The sequence below is a fragment of the Gasterosteus aculeatus genome, chromosome 7 (assembly GCF_964276395.1).
Source record: "Gasterosteus aculeatus chromosome 7, fGasAcu3.hap1.1, whole genome shotgun sequence".
NCBI classification, from domain to species: Eukaryota; Metazoa; Chordata; class Actinopteri; order Perciformes; family Gasterosteidae; genus Gasterosteus; species Gasterosteus aculeatus.
In genome coordinates this window covers 25,143,704-25,162,806 of record NC_135694.1, presented here as the reverse complement: position 1 = coordinate 25,162,806, position 19,103 = coordinate 25,143,704, and the positions used below count along the sequence as shown (strand labels likewise).

Genomic DNA, 19,103 nt, shown 5'->3' with positions numbered 1-19,103 from the left:
ATAAATTATCCACAGGGAGGTGATCTCACAGGATAGAGTCGAGTTACTCCTACAGGTTGAACGATCAGACGACTCAAATCATATCAGATCGACTTAAAAGTAAAAACAAGATCCAAACAAAGGCGTAACAGCCCAAGGGCCTTTTATTTGGGACATAGAACAAAAAAAGAAAAGCGAACAGTGCCATCCGTACATTTGACTTTCATGTAAGTCAATATGATGTCATTTCTACAAAATAAATCAAACTGTTGAGCTTTAAATAAACAAGTAGAAAACGTTTTGTGTGAGCGTTGGGGGTCATAGGAGCATCAGTTTCAGTCGTCCTCATCAAAGTCCTTCTTGCCCTGGGGGGGTTTGGGTCCCCCTGCTGGTTTAGCCATGATGATCTGCAGGGAGAAAACACAGCAGTCAGTGAGTCCTTTCTGTCTGGAAATCAAGAGCACAGACGATCCACGCAACAGGCTGTGAGGTAACGGGTAACACTCAGACGGTTGACACTAGTTAGCATGGAAACAACTCAAATACACACTAGGAATATTTGCTTAAACCCATGCTAAAAATGACTTTGGGCCAAAGTCAAAAGGGCTGATGAAGTATTCATGAGCTATACGTATGCTGTAAGAAATGCAAGTGATGCTGAACGATTAAGAATAAATATATCATCAGATCAAACTAATCTCAGCACTTCAGGAGCTCCATAGCAGTTAGTTAATGTTCACTTGATCTGATCTTGAAGGTGGGGTAAATGAATCGCTCACTGTGCAGCTAGTTGGACTAGATCCATATACACCCGATTGTGATGTAGTAGAAAATGACAGACAACAGAGTTGCTCATTTACATGTTCCCTGTACATCAAATGCAACATTTTACAATTCAGTGGAGGACGTCCACTGCCATAAACAGCCTTCATGAGCGCATGCAGCATGCCATCAAACCACACTGTATCCGTTATGTGCAAGTTTTAGTCGGCTGTCCGTGACACATTTGGAATTATTGAAAAACACTCAAGTGGCCGTTAGTAGTGACAGGCAAAAAAAACGTTTCATGACCTCATTGTTTCGTGAGCACATCTGTGTGAGTAAAAAAAACACTCGCATTCCAGGACCTACTGACTGAGGGCTTGTGTGTGTATGTGTGTGCACGCCGTCTAATGGTGAGAGTCAAAATTATCAGGCGCCTCGTCCCAATCGTCTTTGTCCCAGTGGCCTCTCTGCTTGGGAGCCTTGGGTCCCCCTGCAGCCTTAGCCATGATGATCTGCATCGCACATATATACACACACACTGACGTCAACTACCTGGAGACCATCAATTCACAAAGGACTTCCCAAAAACACCTGACCTGTGGAACTGAAGTAGATCCTTTGGGTTTACATTAAAATATAAAACGCTGCAAAAATAATGGTAAAACTGGATAGAAACAATTGGTAAGACGTCATCGGCTTTATGTGGATGTAAAGCTGGTGAAGACGTCAAAAGGCAAACCCTTCATTAAAATACACCAAAATATATACCATTACCGTACATTAAAAAATAAAAGGGTATTGAAGTTTGAAAATGTTGAGATCTGGACTGTGTTCTCAATATGAAATAAGAATTAACGCCTCCATTTATAAAGAAAACAATTATTGTGCATGATTTGGAAGTTGATTTCAATCATGTGAGTGTTGCGAGCGTTTGAGTTCTTTTCACACACCTGGTCCACTCTCAGTACTGTGATGGCAGCGTTGGTTGCCAGTTTGATGCCCCAGTATTTGACCAGGTGAGGCTCCAAGATGCCGGCTTCAAGCATGTCTTTCACAGCGGGGCCTTCTCCCTGAAGACATCATATCCACAGTACAAGTCATCAGAACCACACACACACAGATTAAGGTCTCCATTTGGGCATACAGGAAAACGGAAGTTGTATGAACTGTTTGAACGTGCTCGAGCTATAGTTGCTAAAGCTAAATGACATAAATGAGCATAATTATGCATTATAACCAGCTACACCGTTTTGTTAAATGCCTTTTCTCTGTGATATGACGACATGTGAAATCTTCAGTGAACCACACTGACACGCCATCCCGCTTTGGTCGGATCTTGTCTTGTGCACAAACCTCGATGTCGAAGCCGATGTTTTTGTTTCCGTCGTGATGCGCAGAGTACATTTTGGAGATGAGCTCGCTCCCCTTCACACCAGAGTTCTCAGCCAGCGACCGGGGCAAAGCCTCGAAGGCTTCAGCAAACTTCTTGATGGAATATTGTTCGAGACCCGGGCAGGACTACAGAGAGCGAGGGGGTGGGGGAGAACGGTCATGTTTGTTAAATTCATCAGTGATCCAAACCCACGCAGGGCGCCGTTCTATGAATCTGGTGCACTTCTTTATGCACTAAAATGGGCGTACCTCTCCATACGAGGTGATCTGTTTGGCCAGTTCGATCTCAGTGGCTCCTGCTCCAGGAATCAGTCGCTTGTCCTGCAGACAGTGAAGAACACAGAAACTGTAGCGGCTGTGCACGGTGAGCCACAAATGAGCAGAAACACCAAGGCAAAAAATGAGTCAATACTCACTGTGTCTGTTGAGATATATTGAAACGTATACATGATAAAATTGTAACTTAAACTTGAAAACGGTTGAAAGATTCTTTCATACAGTGATTCAACTTACCCTGACCAGAACCTTGAAGGTGTTGACTCCGTCATCCACAGCCCTCTCGATGTCGTCCATCAGGTTGTCCGTGGAACCTCTAATCACCACCGTTGAGATGACTCCGTCCTCTTTCTCTGCAACAAAGCAAGATCAGACAACGCGTTGAGCATGAAAGAGTAAATATCAGGTATAAAATGAAGACTTTTGAGCCGGCAGCAAAGAAAGATTTACCATGCTTGAAGACCACCACCTGGGTGTCCCCCACCTCTGCGGTGTAGACGTTGTCACAGTGACCCATCTCCTCGGGCGTTGGGGCCGTCTAAGGAAAAAGCATCAGTATATATGATATGTTGCGTTTTAACGTGGCCAATACAGCTGATCTGAAAGGAAGCACACTCACCAGTCTGGGTAGTGCTATAGATCCCAGAGTCTTGCATAACCTCCTGAGGTCCCACTTGGAGCTCAGCCTGATGTGGTGATTTAGGACATTGCGATTAAAAAGGTATTCTACAACAAAGACTATTTTGAACATTCATTTAAAAAAAGGAAATTCATTTAGGAAAAAAGTAATAGTAGCACTTTAACATTGTAACTCAACGCTGATTTGAATGATCAGAGGTCATCCGGGTCTTACCTGACCACCATGAGGTTGTACTTGTTGGCGTAATGCAGCGCCATGTCAGCCACTTTCCCCCCAGTTACCACCACGTTGGCACCGGACTCCTTGATGGCCTTCACCTGCGCCTCCATCATGTCCTCCTCCCCCTTACTGAAGTCCATGAGCTCCTTTGCGTTTTTTATCAGCACTGTGCCCTGTGACGAAAATAAAGACTATTTGGGCACCAAAAATCCAAAGTGTCCTTATAATAGGCTCTTTTCCCAGAAGACAGTTTGACTTGTCACAGTAGGAGAACACGTTCTTTTACATTTTCATGACAGCTCGGTTCTAACACCTTGTGACAGAGAACCAACCACAATGACAAGATGCGGAAACTGAAGCTACTAAATATTATTTGGTCACAATGTGTGACATAAAATATATCTCGAGTGAAAAGAAAGTCCTGATTACATACTCTTATATTAGGTAAAATGTGAGTGGGTGGACAGCTTTTGTTACATGAAACATAAGCTCAATTGATTTCATCTGTTGTGGGTCAGAACTCTCTAAAGACGGAGCATCCATTACCTTGGTCTCTGTCACCATGCAGTCAAAGGGGCAGGAGAAGACGGCGATTTTGGCATCTTTTACCGACGTGACGTCTCCCTCGGCTTCCTTTTTGAAGACCATGCCGTGCAGCATGGAGGACGCCGTCACGCCACAGCCCTGAAAACACCACCAAAAAAAAAAAATCAACTTGGGAGGCAAACGACCCACACGAACAAGGACAAAATATATTCAATGGAGGGCACTGCTCACCAGGATCTTGCACACTCTGACGTTATCAACATTGAAATTGCCGGACTCTGGGAAGATGGACACTAAAGCACAAACGGATATGAAGAGTCAGTGAAATGCTAAATGAATACCACCAAGTTAATCATCTCCAACCGCTGAACCCACAGTTCATGTGTTTGAGGTTGGTGGTCTGCAGCGGTTTTGTTTTAAACTGCAATTTATCATTTAAAAAAATATAAATCGTTAACAGAACGGAAACGATATTCCTTGGAGGCAACACAAAACATATAATTTGGCAATTAAAAATGTAGTATACTTATATGACAGTTGGGCTGCAACAACAAATCAATAATTATTAAAGGTGTTGACTCACCACAGGCCTGTGCGATGAGGTTGGCGAGGAAGTCTTCGTTGCCATACTGCTTACTCATGACGGCTGTACGGATGAGAGAGGTCACCTCCTTCACGTCGTGGAGGTTCTCGGCTGAGGAACACACGCAGTCGGACAGGATCTCCAGAGTCTTTTTGCACGCCTTCTGATAGCCTTCAATCACCTGAAGTCCAAGAGGTAAGAGCACACTGAGCAAATGCAGCCACGGCAAAAATGGTTTATAGAATGCGGTCTCAATTTCAGCTCTAAAAACCCTTACTTTATCCTATCGATAATGCTTAATATCACAGTATCAAAGAAGACAATCAACTGTAGCGCTTTTATCACCCTGCCGTCACATTGTCACAACAACAATGTTCAGTGACTACATTGGTTTACCTCGGACACCGACAGGCCCATGCGAAGAAGCTCCTCAGCCAGCTCCAGCAGAGCTCCAGCAAACACCAGCACAAAGTTTGTACCGTCTCCAACCTCCTGCTCCTGCATGTGGGATGCCATTACGACCATTTTGGCAGCGGGATGCTGCACCTGTAGAACAAATGACATGTCATTTAAAAACAGTTCAAAAGCTTTGTCTCTTTAAAATCGTTCCTGCAAGCAGCGTGATGCACGAGAATGTGGGGTTCCCTCACCTCAAGCTCTCTGAGGATCGTTGCTGCGTCATTGGTGACAAAGAGCTTCTCCAAGTGGTTGATGACCATTTTGTTCATACCTAGAAGGACACAATGTCATAGTTTAAAACCATTTCTCTGTTTTCATTGTCTCACCAATGTACATTGTATTCATTGAAACTGATGGAGGAGAGAGGGAGGGGGGGGCAGACACTTACCATTGGGCCCGTAGGCGGTGCGAGTGGTCTGAGAAAGCTCCTTGCAGGCTTTGATGTTACGAAAGACTGCCTCTTCCAGCCCTGAATAGTGCTGCGCAAGAGGGGGAACAAAAAACACAATGTAACTCGACTGCCGCGCCTTTTGTAGAGTTGAATTGCAATCCATCTACTGCAAAAGAACACGTTAATGAATCAAACAAAATCATCCCGAGACAATACGCTACTTGGACAAAGCCCGCAGGTGTATGGTGAGCCAACGCAGAAGAAGCATCAGCATCTCTGAGCGGTGACAATCGAAGCATCCGCTGTGACAGTTAGCTCAATGCTAACTGGGTGTGACTTGTGACTGTCGCAGGGGGTAAACGTTCTTGCAAATAAAGTTACAACACTGTAGACAAAGACAGCGCGTTAAAGTTCGAGAGAGAAAAAGTCAAACTACGCAGCCATTTTTGTCTATCCGAGCGGCATGGCTTCCTTCTAGAACTCTCCCACATGACGGTGAATGTGCGTGCAAACTCGGTGGCTAAAGCTAGCTAGCATGCTGGTTAACAACCACACGCCAGGCGCCGCCACACCGATCCGAACCACGGATTTAACCTCACCTTGGCACCATCCTTCAACATTTGGGCGAAGCCCGGCGCTTTGGGAACGTGAAGAGCCATTTTGGGATGTTTTAGCAGCCCCGGTTTCTTGGAGATGGTAGCTGCGGCGTGGGTTCAGTTCGTGGTACAAAGCCGGAGAGACTGGGGAGGAGCGACTGCAGCGAGGCGTGGGATTGAGGACGAGAAGCCACGAGGGACAAACGGAGCGATTCTCGTTTCACCTGCAGTGACCGCGACGCACCACTCGGGGGAGCTGTCGTCTCACGGTTAATTAGAAGAACTAAAACTACCAGGTAATAAGTGTAAAAGTCCCTCGTTTGCAAAAGTACATAATTATTTATTATTGTGTAATTGCTACTTTTGGCAAAATTGGAATAAAAAGCATATCATATATACAGAATATACACAGTATAAGAAGGCTGCCTCACAATTGTATACCGTATTTGTAGAACTGTATTTTTTCCTAACAATGTTTAGCTTACACTACATATAAAGTAGTTTATTTGTTACCTGTTTAAATATGACGTTGAGCCAGAATAAGTTGCAACTGCATCCACTAAAATAAGTGAAACACATGTGAACGAACAGTTATACAAACAATAGGAGTCAATGTCACCCAATCACATTATTTTTATTACATGATTCAATTTCTAAATCCTTATCAATTTAAAAAAAGTAAATAGCCTGCTAGTCATGCTACAATGGACTTTCCTTTTATGAAGATCCAGATCGATCTATAAAATAATATTCTAGCTTTAGTCAAATGTCACAATAACGCGTGAAATGTAATCACATTACGTTGTCCCATGGAGACATTTGTCAGATTTGAAGAAATTCACCATGGTTCCTTTTTCCCTAGAATGGATCAGAGCACAGTCATCCCAAAAAGCATAATTGCTTTGACTACATCTGTCGTATACATAGAGGACACAAAAAATAAAACAAAGACACAACTTCCAGATCACTGAAGCTTACAGGCTTTATTGTTTGATTCTTTTCCTCCTTTCTCTTAAAATGCAGTACTAATACATAGGAACGGCAAGGCTTTGCTTAATTTGGGAGCATTTCTTTGACAGTCACAGCATTAATAACTTGCTGAATATGGCTTTATGACATTATCATCATCGTTGACGCAGGGGAACAGGTCATTACAGCTTCCCCCATTACTTTATCAATTGATTTACGTGAATGGTATTGATGCATGGGTCACTCACAGGCCATTAAACACCGCCTCAAGGAAAATAGGAAACAACTTGACTCAAATACTACCATCGCTATTGTGTAAAAAAACAAAATAATCTTCACATTATAAGAAAGGAATAACACAATTTAGTAACATTATTGCATACATATGAAGTACAGGAAAATGCATATTCCATTTGTCAATTTAGTGTTAGTTCTGGAGTACAATGTTTTTTCTTATAAAGATAATTGTAAAAACTGGTTTCTGAGAAAAGAGTGACAATACAAATAAAGAAATGTAAATCTGTACTTGAAAATGTAGCGCAGACGCGTGGCTGCAGGAGCTGTGACGACAGACAACACAGAAATCCCTTTGGTAGCTACGATGAGGATGTTTGGACCACAACCAGCTAACCGGAGACATGTAAACAGACAATAATTACTTTAACATTAAAAAAAGACAGACAAGCTGCCACGTAACGGTCTCCCAGTCTCACACCAACAACGTACACCTCAAGAAAGATAAATGTGAAACATGGCTACAAAAAAAGAGGTCCGGTGTGTTTTACATACACACGTGCAGCTCAGTTGGGTTTGAGAATAGTGCTGCTCCAACTTCCGAGTGTGTTCGAGAGGTTGGAGGCTCGACGCGTGAGGTTGGAGCGACAGAGTTTACCGCTGGGATCCAACTTTCTCATCAGGGCGCCTCCAGAACGTCCCTGTGTACTGCAGAGAGAAGGACTTATTAAAGTGTGCACAGGCGTCAACGATGTACCCCTCTCTCTCTCTTCATAGGAATATCCTAAATGATGTGGAAAGTAAATGCATTTGTTTAATGAAGAAGAGGGTTGACATTATATGTTTATTCTATCCAAAATGAGAAAAACTAAAGCAATTGTGGTCATTATCTCAATGTTTCTAAATGGTAAACCTAGTACCAAGATTTTTAAAGACTTTTATAGTAGTGTGAGGTCATATCATTTTGGTGTATGTGAAGTCTATTTACATTTCAATAAAAAAAAATATACAGCTTTACTTGCACACACCCTGTAAGTTGGAGAGAGCATGTCAGCTGATACGGCCAACGAGCAAGTCAGTAAGGAAAGGATAGAGAAGGAGGAAGAAAGTGTTAGTTTGATGGAGAAGATCGTCTTCATTACTCGGTAGGTAAGAGGCGTTTTTCATACACTCAGGCGCCCATGCTTTTCATGCCACAAAATGAGTTACATTTTAGAGCACATGTTTCCACAACTCTTCTGGTTTTAGAAGCACAATGTTCAGATGTTTAGATTTACCTTCTTCCCTACTCCTCAATTAGGGAATAGTGGAATAGTTGAACTGCCTGTTGTAGGAGGAAAACACACTTGGGTTGAAATTTCCGAGGGACAAACCTTCCATTCAGGGGGGAAGGTCGCTGGCTACATAACAGCTGATAACACACAGCCGCCCATTTGAACATCAACACAGGAAGTGATGTAAATCTGTACTCCAAGCCCTCTCAAGCACATTTTTGACATTTCATCTGGCCCCCATTCCCACACCCATACACCCGCCCCCCTTCCTCTCCCGCTGCTGTCGCCCCTGTTGCTCCCTCCTCGTTGGAATACCGGAAACAGTTGCAGTTTCAAATCTAGCCTGGAAGAATGTGTGCGGGGGAGGGGAAGGAGATTCTTCGGGCGAAGTCGGGGAGAATCATGAGTCTCTGTGGGCTCCTTTGTGCAGAATAAGTATGCATGACAGAAAATGGACCAACACCATACACACAACACTCATTCACCAACAAAACACACACACACACACACACACTTCCATTCACACATACGGAAATTGGATTTCCCTTTAAGCCACTTCGACAAAACATCAAAGGGAAATCAACAATGATGACTAAAAGTAAAATGAAAGAAGAGAGCCATGAAGACGCAGTAAACTAAAAGTTACTTTACCTGTTGTCTCTGCCAACTATGTTGTCAAAGGCCTTGGACAGATGTTTCAGCCTCCTGATCCCACTGGACACCGACTCCAAATCACTGTCAAACCTTCTGTAACAGAAGAAAAACCAACAAACAATTATCACATGAATGAAAGCGGCAGATGAACATGGCCTGCAGGAACAACAGAGGACTCACTTCCTCTGGTTCTGTGTGTTGGGGGACGCAAAGGGACTTTGTAAAGCAGCCATGCGGACCAGCTGCCGCCGGCCTCCTTCCCTTTTCACCCCGCGTACGCCGGCCTCGGGAGTCCTTCTTCCTCTGGAGCCAGGGGTACGTCCAGGCGTGGCAGCCGATCGGGGGGTACGTCTGGGTGTCGCACCCCGTCCGGGCGTGCGTCTTGGGGTGCGGGAAGTCGATGCTGCCGCTTCCTCCTCGTCGCATGTCCCACCGGGGGTCGCTACCAAACACTCCTCGCGTGCAAACTCTCTTGTCCGCTGCAGTCTCTGGTTTTAGAGAGAAACGGGCACAGGATGATGAGCGGCGAACAAATTATTTAAAAGGAAGGGGTGTAAAAACGGACTGAAAACCATACAGGTATATTACCTGATATACTTCAGTGATGGAGTTCCGAGCACTGCGTGTAAGTTTGCGGACCGCGTTGGGCTTCGGCTGCTCCTTCTGGGTTTCCGAAGTTGGGTTTTCCGGGAGGGAGTTGGCCTGGACGGAGCGCAGCGGGAGCCGCTTGCGCAAGGACATTTGAAGAGAGTTGAGTGAAGATGACGAGCGAAGCTTGCGGAAGCGGTCGGGGGCTTCTGGGGAGCTCTCCGCACCGTCAGACTCATCCAGGGTGGTGTGCGCTCGCCACACTCCCACCACAGCTTTACCTAGTCCATCCATCATGGAAGATTCCAGTGTTGACCTACCTGAAAGATGGGAGCGCAGGTTAAAGACAACAACAGTGTGTGTGTGTGTATTATAACATAATAAAAGTAGCAGCATTTTAAAACAACCATTTCAAGAGCTTTATGAATAAGGCTCTTGAAATGGTCGTGCTAGACAGCAACTTTATGTCTCAGGCAGACTTACTGTTATGGCAGTTAAGCATTCTGCAACATCTCTGATAATCAATTAGAACATTGGGTTTCATTCTTATTCAAGTCACCATTTAAATGTTTGTTATTTATCAAATGCGAATCAAGTTTATGAGTTTCATACTTTTGGTTAGACTTAGCAATCTATTTAAATACGTCATACTCAGAAATAAGGAAGGGGCGTTTTATGAATGAATAGATTAGTTGAGGATGAAAACAATAATACAATATTACAATTAAAATGATACATAAGCAAAGTCCTTAACGTTGGTCACATACGGCATTAAATTATTCTCCCGACATTATCCAGAGATACGCATGTTTAACACTCACAACCGTAAGCTAAAACAATACATTTAGATAACAGTTAGCTGGTGTAAGAAAATTCTCCACAATTATTATCGGTTTGTCCCTGATAAAGTTGACGGGAAGTGACTCGTAACAATCACTCGCTCAGCGGTTCATCGCGTTGGGGAAAGTTGTGTCGCCATTGTTTGATACGGATTTATAACTTTCTCTGCCCGTTTTTATCTTCTTGTGTCAACGATAAGCGACATTGCGCACAGCTACCAGAGAAAGTTACGTAATTAACGCGCCAAACAAGAACCGCAATCAGCGTTGCGTGAAGTAAAAAAAAAAGACAATGCAAACTCTTAACCGTGAAAGCTGCTCATTCACTAAACGTTAAGAACAAAAAAACGCGCCATTCGGCTTATCGCACGTAAACGCGTTGGCTCAGTTCGGCTTAACTAATTAAAACACCTTTACGTTAAATTACTTACGTTAAATATCAAGTATGTAACCGTCTGCCTCACCGGTAGCTTAGCGTCAAAGTACCTGCCTGCTCCTGCTGTTCCTTTCTCCCTGTTTGAATTTGGCGGTGGACCGCAGACCGCACGCAGGCATTACGCGTCACCACGCCCCTCACGCAAAGCCCCCAGTGTGACGTAACACGTTCGGTTACGTCTCGGCGTGAGGGGTTGTTGTCATACAGTCTGTGGTTGTCGTCAGCTGAATAAATGAATGCCAATACATTACAACGGACTGCAGTAGACCACAAAATCCTCCAAAACATGTGCAACAACAGTCATTTCTGTATGCATAATATCTGTATGTAATATTTAATATGTCTGTATATATAATATTTCATTTCATTTAATTGACCGCAGCATATTTATAACTGTTTTGATCTTGTTTTTTATGTCTGTGTGACAACGGAACATGGGACTAAGGAAGAATTATCTTATTTTATCTAGTATTCTCTTTGTTTGATTGCAGATTCATTGCATACATCTTTATAATATAGATATTATCATCACTAAAATCACCATCACAACGTCACACCTTTTCTAAAATAGCTTTCCAATGTACAGTGCCATTTTCTTACTCCTACAGTTATTTAGGATACTTTCTTCTTAGTCGCACAACAGTACAGCAATAAAGCTTATCTTAGGTTATAAAACATTCAGTCTTTGTTACCAAAACCTACCAGACAGTTTATTCAATTCATCAAGTTTTTAGGCCAATTGGTGTTGTTGCTGGAGCCGTTTTTGTTTTTGTACAATGAAACATTTAAGATTCTGTACCCCAAATTTTAATAAATTGACAGCAATTGAAAACTGTTCTCTAAATACCAATGCTAATACGTTATTTTTCATACACTCTGATGTGTGTTTTTTTTAACTTTATTGGCACATTTACACAAACATACAGTACATCTTAATTGTACGTTTTAAAGACACCAGCAGATGTCCCTGCACACCTGCGTGTGAAAATACGCCTTTGTCTACCGATTTCATTTTAGTGATTTCAAAAAGGCATCATCAGGCATGTTTTTCCACTTTCCTTTAACTTCATAATGTTATTGTAACTCACATGTGTATACTACAATAAATTAGAAAACAAAACCAAAGCTTTGTGCAACATTAATAATAATTTTTGTAACTCAAAATTTCATTAAAACTGAGAATTTCTTAGAAGCTATAAATTAGGCCTTATAGTATCATTTATTTCAGATTTTTGGAAACAACTGCACAGCCAGATACAGGAAAGAACCCTCGAGGTACGTATTTAACTATTCAAAGCTGCAAGCCTAACCAAGCAGCTTCTTTCGTAATCATCACCTTCAGTCAAGCTTGTGTTGGTACTGTAATTATAATAACTGAGCAATTGCAAAGTTGTCAAATGTGTTACGATCAGTGATCTGTTTTATTTGAACTTGTTAAAAGTGTTTTTCTTAGTGAAAGACAAAGGTCTAGACTTTGACCCTCATATGATGGTTATCCCTGTCTTTTTGACGCATTAAGAGTAAATGTATAACCTGATTTTAAAGTGTTTATTACATTGATGAGTCAGAAGTTAAAGTTCAGTGCTAATGTCACAACTACAGATCACAATGTCAAGAAAACAATTGCAAATTGTATTGCAAAGTTGATAACAAGAAACAGGCAGAAGTGCATCACAATATGAAAAGTAATACGTCTAACGATTATTTGAAGGTCATATTGAACATTTTACGGATCTTTCTGGTTTAACCTAAAGATGATACAATGGACAATGATAACTTTGAGGACTTAAAGTTTGTAATAGAACTATCTTCTTCAACCAGCGCAAAACATGCATTTTGTGGTTTTACACCAGAAATGTGCAATTGTTCTTCTCTATTATATTTAACAAACACACTCTGTAAGAGAGTGCAATTGCTCTTCAAATGCTCAGTGTGGAAGCAACAATCAACAGCAACAGGCAAAAATTTTGTGAAAGAAAATGACAAAATATTCCTTAAAAAAAGAGGAAAATAGGATAGAATTCATGGCTCATCACAGTCTCATGCATGCAAAATTAACTACAAACTAAGTTTTGATATCTTCATGGCTTCTCTTATTCGGTGAACTAGAGAAAACCAGAGCCGAATCTTCCAGTAAAAGCAGTCAACGCGAGGTCCAAAAAGTGGTTTAAAATTGCCAGATGACACCATGCTCTAATTTGGGTTGTTGTACTGGTCATGTCAGCCTGGACACCCTACCCGCAGCACTGTCAAGAGAGAAAGAAAGAATTAGTAGGCTCACTTTGTAACAAGTCACGGTCATTCCCATGCTTGTTTTAACATACGCTTATTTCATCAACATATTATTTACTAAATATTCCTTTTTTATGTTTTGAAATTAAAAATCCCTTGTATGTGTAATGCACTTGGCAATAAACAGTTTCCAATTCTGATTCATGGGCTGTCTGTCAATAAGTGTTGCATTTTTTTACCTTTGATATTTTAGTCCACCGTGAAACAACAGCAAGGAGCCCGGTGAGGCACACCACCACTACTCCTGCTATTATGGGATACAGCGGGAGCTTCAATGTCTTTTCTACGGACAAAGAGGAGGAAAATGATCAACCCACTTTGTCATCCCTCACCGACTCATCAATGTGCTGATTACACTTGATTGCATCAACTGACCTGTCACTGTGACTCTGAATTGCCTGCTGCTTTCGCCGTAGATGGGAGACGTCGCTATGCACTGATAAGTGCCCTCATGCAAGCCTTTCTCCACCAGGTTGGCGCTGAGCTGGCTCGTGCAGCCGTCATTGGTCAACGAGAATCGACCTACTGTTAGATCCACCACGCTTCCATTCAGTGTCCAAGACAGAGAGGAGACAGGTGGATTGGCCCAGCTGTCGCACCGCAGGACGAGCTCTGCCTCTTCTTCTACTTCAACTTCCTCCGAGCCAGAGAGCTGTGGGTGATCTGAAAAGAAACGCCGCTTCATTCATGAATCTCGTAGCCGGCAGCTTTAGCAATGCCAACCACTCCTCAGTGTGGCAATGGCGCCTAGAATATATATTCTAAAAAAAGGGTATCTTGTTAACAGAGACGGAGGACAAGGGTAAACATTGTAGTGCATGTAAGCCGATGTCATCATCACCTTTTCGTCCTAAAGACAGACAGCCACGCAAGCTGTGCTAACGTGACAGCCTGATCTCCAAAACCTGTTCGTAAAAATGTATTCGAAAATCTTGAACCTACAAATTCGTAGTGATACATAATAAATAAATACGGACTGCAACTGATGGCGTCAACGTGGTCACCATCTTAGGCAGGCGCGTCAGACCTAAACAGAATGTAGACTTGAGGTTGACGGAAATTAGATTTTGTCTTGACCAAAATATTGGACCGAGCGAAATCTCGACTTGACGCTAGCATTTAAGGAGAATTCGAGGGATCACTAGGGTCAGTGGGATTCCTCCTAAATATCTGTAAAACATTTTAGTGGGGACCAGCAAACTGATATTGCCATCCATAATATCATAATAATTAACTTTTTTCAGAGATAAGTATTTAAAGGGACCCACATGTGACATTCAGTGTGACTGAGGCCGTAACTGTGACATTTTTGCTCAGGTGGCAGGTGAAAGTAGCCCCGTTATCTTCATAGATGATGGGTGTAACGCACACGCTGCTTCGACCCTTCTTATTTCCTTCTGTCAGACTGACGGCTTGGCCATTCCTCAACCACACCAGCTCTTCGTCGACCGGAGTTTCGTGGCCGGCGTCAAGCTGACAAACCAGAGACACGGTCCGTTCCAGCTCTGTCTGAATAACACCGTCACTGGTGACTGCTGGGACTGACTGGATCCGGACACCTTAGCAAAAGGGAGAATACAGTTTAGACAAAAGCACAAAAGAGGGTAAAATGTCAGATAAATTCTTGGTAACCAGACTTTAAAACCAGAAAAAAGCTTACCAAATGTCGGGGCTGCACAGAACAGGAGTAAGTGGAAAAGAACTGGTCCGAAAATCGCTTTCATTTTATTTTTTCTTGGATAAACCTAAAGGAGAGGAGCATTTATTTTAAAATAGAGTTCAACAAAACTTCATCACTTGCAACAGAAAAGAATATATGTGCAGGAGCCAAAACATTCACTAATCAAATTGACAATTCTATTTGTATCTTTGTGCTTCATTGATCTATTCTTTCTGTTTTTCCAAATAACTGTGAATTGTTGTTGAAGGGTGCTTTACAAAGGTGCTTTATATTCTCGGTTGTTTTCCTCCACCGTGTTAAGTGTTGTTTGGTGTCAGCTACCAAACATCACTTAACACGTCAATTATTCCTTTTTTTAACCCTTGGTTTAAATATCCAATTTAGTTTCCTTGCAGGACAAATCTATTTGGCTAAAACAATTAAATCGTGGAACAACCTTAAAATAATTCATCAAAGAAGTCATGAAAATGCTATTTTATCGACAAAGAAACCTGCCATCTCAGATTTTTATCATAACACATTATGCTATACAATTTTAACATTCAATCAGAATATACTGTCTGTAATATCATAATATGACAAAAGAAATGTGTAACCAGAATATTTTTCTCAAGATAATTAACCAAATTGTTATATTCTCTTGAGTATTTGTTTATAATTCTGAGGACTAAATATTAAAAAACCTGCCGGTTAGATCTCCTGTAGAATCGTACCTTTGGATAAGATTGTTAATTAATGTAATACGAGTTACTATTTCTTCACAGTACCAATACTCTATGCCTTTATTCTTATGATATGTATAACAGCATTAAAGATGCACTCACCTGACTATGATAATTTCTTGTCTATGTTCCCTGTGTGTGAGCATGAGAATGTGGAGGATTGCTCAAATCTTACGTCGCTCTTAAATACTTCACAGCTCAGAAGGACACTTTTATAACTTCCTTCATAGTTTCTCTATGACTCTCATCATTTTTCTTTCCTGTTCCTGCAAAAAAACCTTCAATCAGCCCAACCTTGATTTTTACTTTTTTATTGTTCACGTACTTAAAATGTAGCAACACAACAGCACTTTTTTATTGGCTGACCTCTTTACAATGGCACTAAAACTTCTAGGGTGTGCATCTCATTGAATTATACTTATGACAAGCAGTTGAAGGCTTTCAACAACTTGTTCTAATTCATTTGAAAAGGTAGACTTGTATATTTATCAACACCCGGATGTGATAAAGATGTTTGGGGGATTATATGCATTTGCTGTGTGTATCAATATATAAAACACGTTGTGAACAGCATTTTTTGACATAAAAATATCCAGTGCATAAGAGCCTATAACATTTGTCAGCTTACAGTCTCAAACATGTCCGTTCCTCCTCTGATACTGTGATACAAGTTACAAGTGGTGAAAAGTAACTGAATACATATATCAAGAAGTACTTAAGCAAAATCATCAGGTATTCCCCAAAATGAACAGCTTTTGTGCTGCTTTTTTCTTTTTATGGTACTGCATATCGTAACTATTTACAGCTGAATGAAGAAAACAATGGTGATAGAACTCCTCATTAAATCATTAAACAGGACATTTATTAAATAATTCTCGCAAGTGACAGAATTGGCACATATGCGGGTTATCAAGGCTACTCAATATGTAGTTTACATATATCCAACATAATAAAACAGGATGAGGAGGGGGGCCTCTGGAAAAGAACCAAGTGACTGCCACCAATAGATTGTAAACATTGACGCCCAAAAGGGTCATGTGTGCATGGCGATTACCTGTTGATATCGGGGAATAAGTGTTTAAGTTGGAGAGCTCTGATGAGTTAAAGTTGATGAGGCCTTGTTTGTTCACACAAGTGAGTGTGTGTGTGTGTAACAAGTACATGAGGAGGCCGACTGCAGGGGAAAAGTGAAAGGTCAAAGTACATTTGTCGCCAGCCAATCGCAGGGCCGACACAGAGACACACAACCATTCACGCTCACATCCACACACCTACGGGCAATTTAGGGGAGAACATGCACACATTTTCATGTGTGCATGGCGATTACATGTTGATATCGGGGAATAAGTGTTTAAGTTGGAGAGCTCGTTTGTTCACATAAGTGAGTGTGTGTGTGTAACAAGTACATGAGGAGGCCGACTCCAGGGGAAAAGTGAGAGGTCAAAGTACATTTGCAGATAACATCAGCTGTTAACAAAAAACAGCATTGCTGTCCTTAAACATTAATCAACGCTTGCAGAGTTTATGCCATCAGAGCCTCTGTGTTCCCCATGCAAACACACACTGCATTCCCTCCTTCCTGAGATACATTCAGCAGCCCTGCTGCTTTTTTGTTCGCCCCTTAGTCTCTCACCTCTCTCCTCCAAACAACATATTAATCAATAACTTCAGAGAAGTAAATGTGATGTAATTCGAAACCGAGAAAGACTTTCTGCCTCTCTCTCCACTCACTCTTTTCCCACTTCACCCCGCCTCCTTTGTCCCTTTTGCTTTTCTCACTTCTCTTCTTGTTCTGTGTTTAAATGGAGAAGCTGGGTTCCCCGGACCCAGCGCACCCTTTGCCGGGTGCAGGGCCCCTTGATGGGGTCTCAGTTGCCAAGACAATGAGGCCCGAGGGAGACGACGCAGCCGTGGCTGCAGTCAGCTCCAAACTTTTTCGGTGTGCTTGGGTGAGGCGTTTGGTACCACTGGTCTACAGAGAGGAACTCTACCAAGTCTTACGGCTCACAGGTCCACTGGTGAGTAGGAGAAAGTTGAAGTGTCAGCAGGAAGTCGTGGTAATGGGTGTTTGGATTTCTATGGCAGGTTATAAGTATTAATTGACACTGATTTATACTCAGTTAAAAGTTCCTCAAAATAACTAATGGAAAGTCTACCTAGTGTTAGATCTACCATTGGGCCTCATTCAATTTGTCAGGGATGCGGGTGGGAGGCAGGACTCAAATGCAGACTTCTCGGGAAAACAAAAGACTTTAATAGTCAAAAGGCCAAAAACACAGGAACCGGGGGGGGACACGAGTGGCAGAAAACTACAAAATACAACAGGAAGTGAACCACACCGTGACACAATTGGTTTTACCGTTTCATTTGTAAAGGCCACCGACTGTTGCACTGTTATATCCGGTTTCTATATTCAGTGCGTAAAGTGTACTGTTACAGACCAAAATCTTGCCTAAAATACGCAAATAAAACCCCATGGCGGCCATAGTGTTTCTGGGTGTGAACCTGCCTAAACCTTTTGATTTAACAATTCTTTGAAGAGTTGCATTAGCTGTTTGAGTCCAGCTAATAGCAATCATTTATTTCAAAATGTTGTTTTCTCTCTGCAGGTGGTGTCTCGGTTTCTAAACTTCCTCCTGTCATTTGTTATCACCATATTCTGTGGGCACATTGGCAATTCAGAACTGGCTGGATTTGCACTCGCCTCAGCGGTACTATTTTAACTCCAATTGTTATTACTTAATGTACTAATTAAGTTAGTCACTTCCTATCTTTTTAACAGAGAATTCCAAAAACAAAAACACATTGACTTGAGTGATGTAAAATTACTTAATTATTTACATTACAGGTCATTTAGCTTTGCCCAGGGAGCAATTAGGGGTTGGTGTCTTGCTCAGGGACACTTCAACAGCAGCCGGGGCTCGAACTACCAACATTTCGGTTCCTGGCAGCTAGGGTTAGGAGCATCCTCTCTCTCTACTGTACCCTCGTGGAAAGTGGTGCACTGGCAGTCCCGTTAGCTGTTAGCGGAACACACAGTCCCCCAAAAAATAGCAACTGCCCCCCCACTGTGACTCTAGCCGCAGTGTAGCGGCTGGATGTCGACGGTGCGCTCAGCTGTGTTATCACTAGCGGCTGCTTAAGAGCAGTCAGTGGGGAGTCAGCAGGCAGTCAATGGCAGCACAAAACAGGAAATAAAAGGTGTTTTGAAAAGGCACTGACGAGAGGTCCTTGAGCAAGCAGCCACAACCTGCCACCCAAAATATATTATGCAAACTGCTGCAGCAGGAAGACAAATTAGCCGTGGACGAGGGGTCCACACTCAACACGACACAACATTTAACCTCTCCCCAGGTTTACGCCTGGCGGAGATTAAAAAAAAAAAAATTTACACACCCTGCTAACAAATCAACATGGACGATTGGACAAAATACACACACTTTATTTAAATTTAGTTTTTAGTTAAAGGAGGTCATTTCATTGAGGTTGGAAACTCTTTTGATAGCTTGAGAGTAAAAGGACATCTCATTAGGTTACACATTGTTGATGCACATAGACAACTTCATCA

The 19,103-nt window shown here is 42.1% G+C and overlaps 4 protein-coding genes and 1 long non-coding RNA gene across 27 annotated transcripts in view; 2 read left to right on the top strand and 3 right to left on the bottom strand.

Moving 5' to 3' along the window:
- Positions 1-118: 118 nt before the first annotated feature.
- cct8 (chaperonin containing TCP1, subunit 8 (theta)) lies at positions 119-6,110 on the bottom strand. Of its 3 annotated transcripts, none has more exons than XM_040179822.2 (16): positions 5,850-6,110; positions 5,248-5,338; positions 5,051-5,130; positions 4,797-4,946; positions 4,401-4,581; positions 4,049-4,110; positions 3,818-3,955; positions 3,266-3,444; positions 3,032-3,098; positions 2,863-2,950; positions 2,650-2,765; positions 2,386-2,457; positions 2,098-2,262; positions 1,695-1,814; positions 1,111-1,256; positions 119-386 (listed from the first exon to the last, which is right to left on the bottom strand). In XM_040179822.2, exons 1-15 carry the CDS (start codon positions 5,907-5,909, stop codon positions 1,149-1,151), a joined length of 1,677 nt encoding a protein of 558 aa, XP_040035756.1. In that variant the 5' UTR covers positions 5,910-6,110; the 3' UTR covers positions 119-386; positions 1,111-1,148. The 3 variants fall into 3 exon arrangements, with proteins under 3 accessions (XP_040035756.1, XP_040035757.1, XP_040035758.1); XM_040179823.2 differs by having other exon boundaries at positions 1,115-1,256; XM_040179824.2 differs by lacking the exon at positions 1,111-1,256.
- A 693-nt stretch (positions 6,111-6,803) lies between these two features.
- On the bottom strand, positions 6,804-11,001 carry pimreg (PICALM interacting mitotic regulator). Of its 16 annotated transcripts, none has more exons than XM_078106685.1 (6): positions 10,836-10,994; positions 9,566-9,885; positions 9,158-9,465; positions 8,975-9,070; positions 8,327-8,373; positions 6,804-7,757 (listed from the first exon to the last, which is right to left on the bottom strand). In XM_078106685.1, the coding sequence occupies exons 2-5, from the start codon at positions 9,860-9,862 to the stop codon at positions 8,346-8,348; spliced, it is 729 nt and encodes a 242-aa protein (XP_077962811.1). In that variant the 5' UTR covers positions 9,863-9,885; positions 10,836-10,994; the 3' UTR covers positions 6,804-7,757; positions 8,327-8,345. The 16 variants fall into 16 exon arrangements, with proteins under 16 accessions (XP_077962811.1, XP_077962809.1, XP_077962807.1 ...); XM_078106683.1 differs by having other exon boundaries at positions 10,869-10,994; XM_078106681.1 differs by having other exon boundaries at positions 9,566-9,881; positions 10,891-10,992.
- A 1,373-nt stretch (positions 11,002-12,374) lies between these two features.
- On the bottom strand, positions 12,375-15,728 carry LOC120821975 (transmembrane and immunoglobulin domain-containing protein 1). Its single transcript, XM_040181154.2, has 6 exons — positions 15,638-15,728; positions 14,793-14,877; positions 14,401-14,691; positions 13,508-13,795; positions 13,312-13,415; positions 12,375-13,086 (listed from the first exon to the last, which is right to left on the bottom strand). The coding sequence occupies exons 2-6, from the start codon at positions 14,854-14,856 to the stop codon at positions 13,075-13,077; spliced, it is 759 nt and encodes a 252-aa protein (XP_040037088.2). The 5' UTR covers positions 14,857-14,877; positions 15,638-15,728; the 3' UTR covers positions 12,375-13,074.
- Positions 13,691-15,640, top strand: LOC144410357 (uncharacterized). Its single transcript, XR_013468371.1, has 2 exons — positions 13,691-13,786; positions 14,537-15,640. It is a non-coding gene; the product is annotated as an uncharacterized LOC144410357 (long non-coding RNA).
- A 1,496-nt stretch (positions 15,729-17,224) lies between the features above and the next one.
- LOC120821973 (multidrug and toxin extrusion protein 1) overlaps positions 17,225-19,103 on the top strand; it is a 31,577-nt gene continuing 29,698 nt past the window's right edge. For 2 of the 6 annotated variants that reach the window (XM_078106657.1, XM_078106656.1), the window contains exons 1-2: positions 17,226-17,553; positions 18,145-18,246. In XM_078106657.1, coding sequence (XP_077962783.1) covers positions 17,338-17,553; positions 18,145-18,246 — 318 coding nt within the window. In that variant the 5' untranslated portion in view covers positions 17,226-17,337. Of the gene's footprint in view, positions 17,554-18,144; positions 18,247-19,103 lie in introns of all 6 variants that reach the window. The other 4 variants (XM_078106660.1, XM_078106664.1, XM_078106659.1 and 1 more) reach the window with 4 other exon arrangements.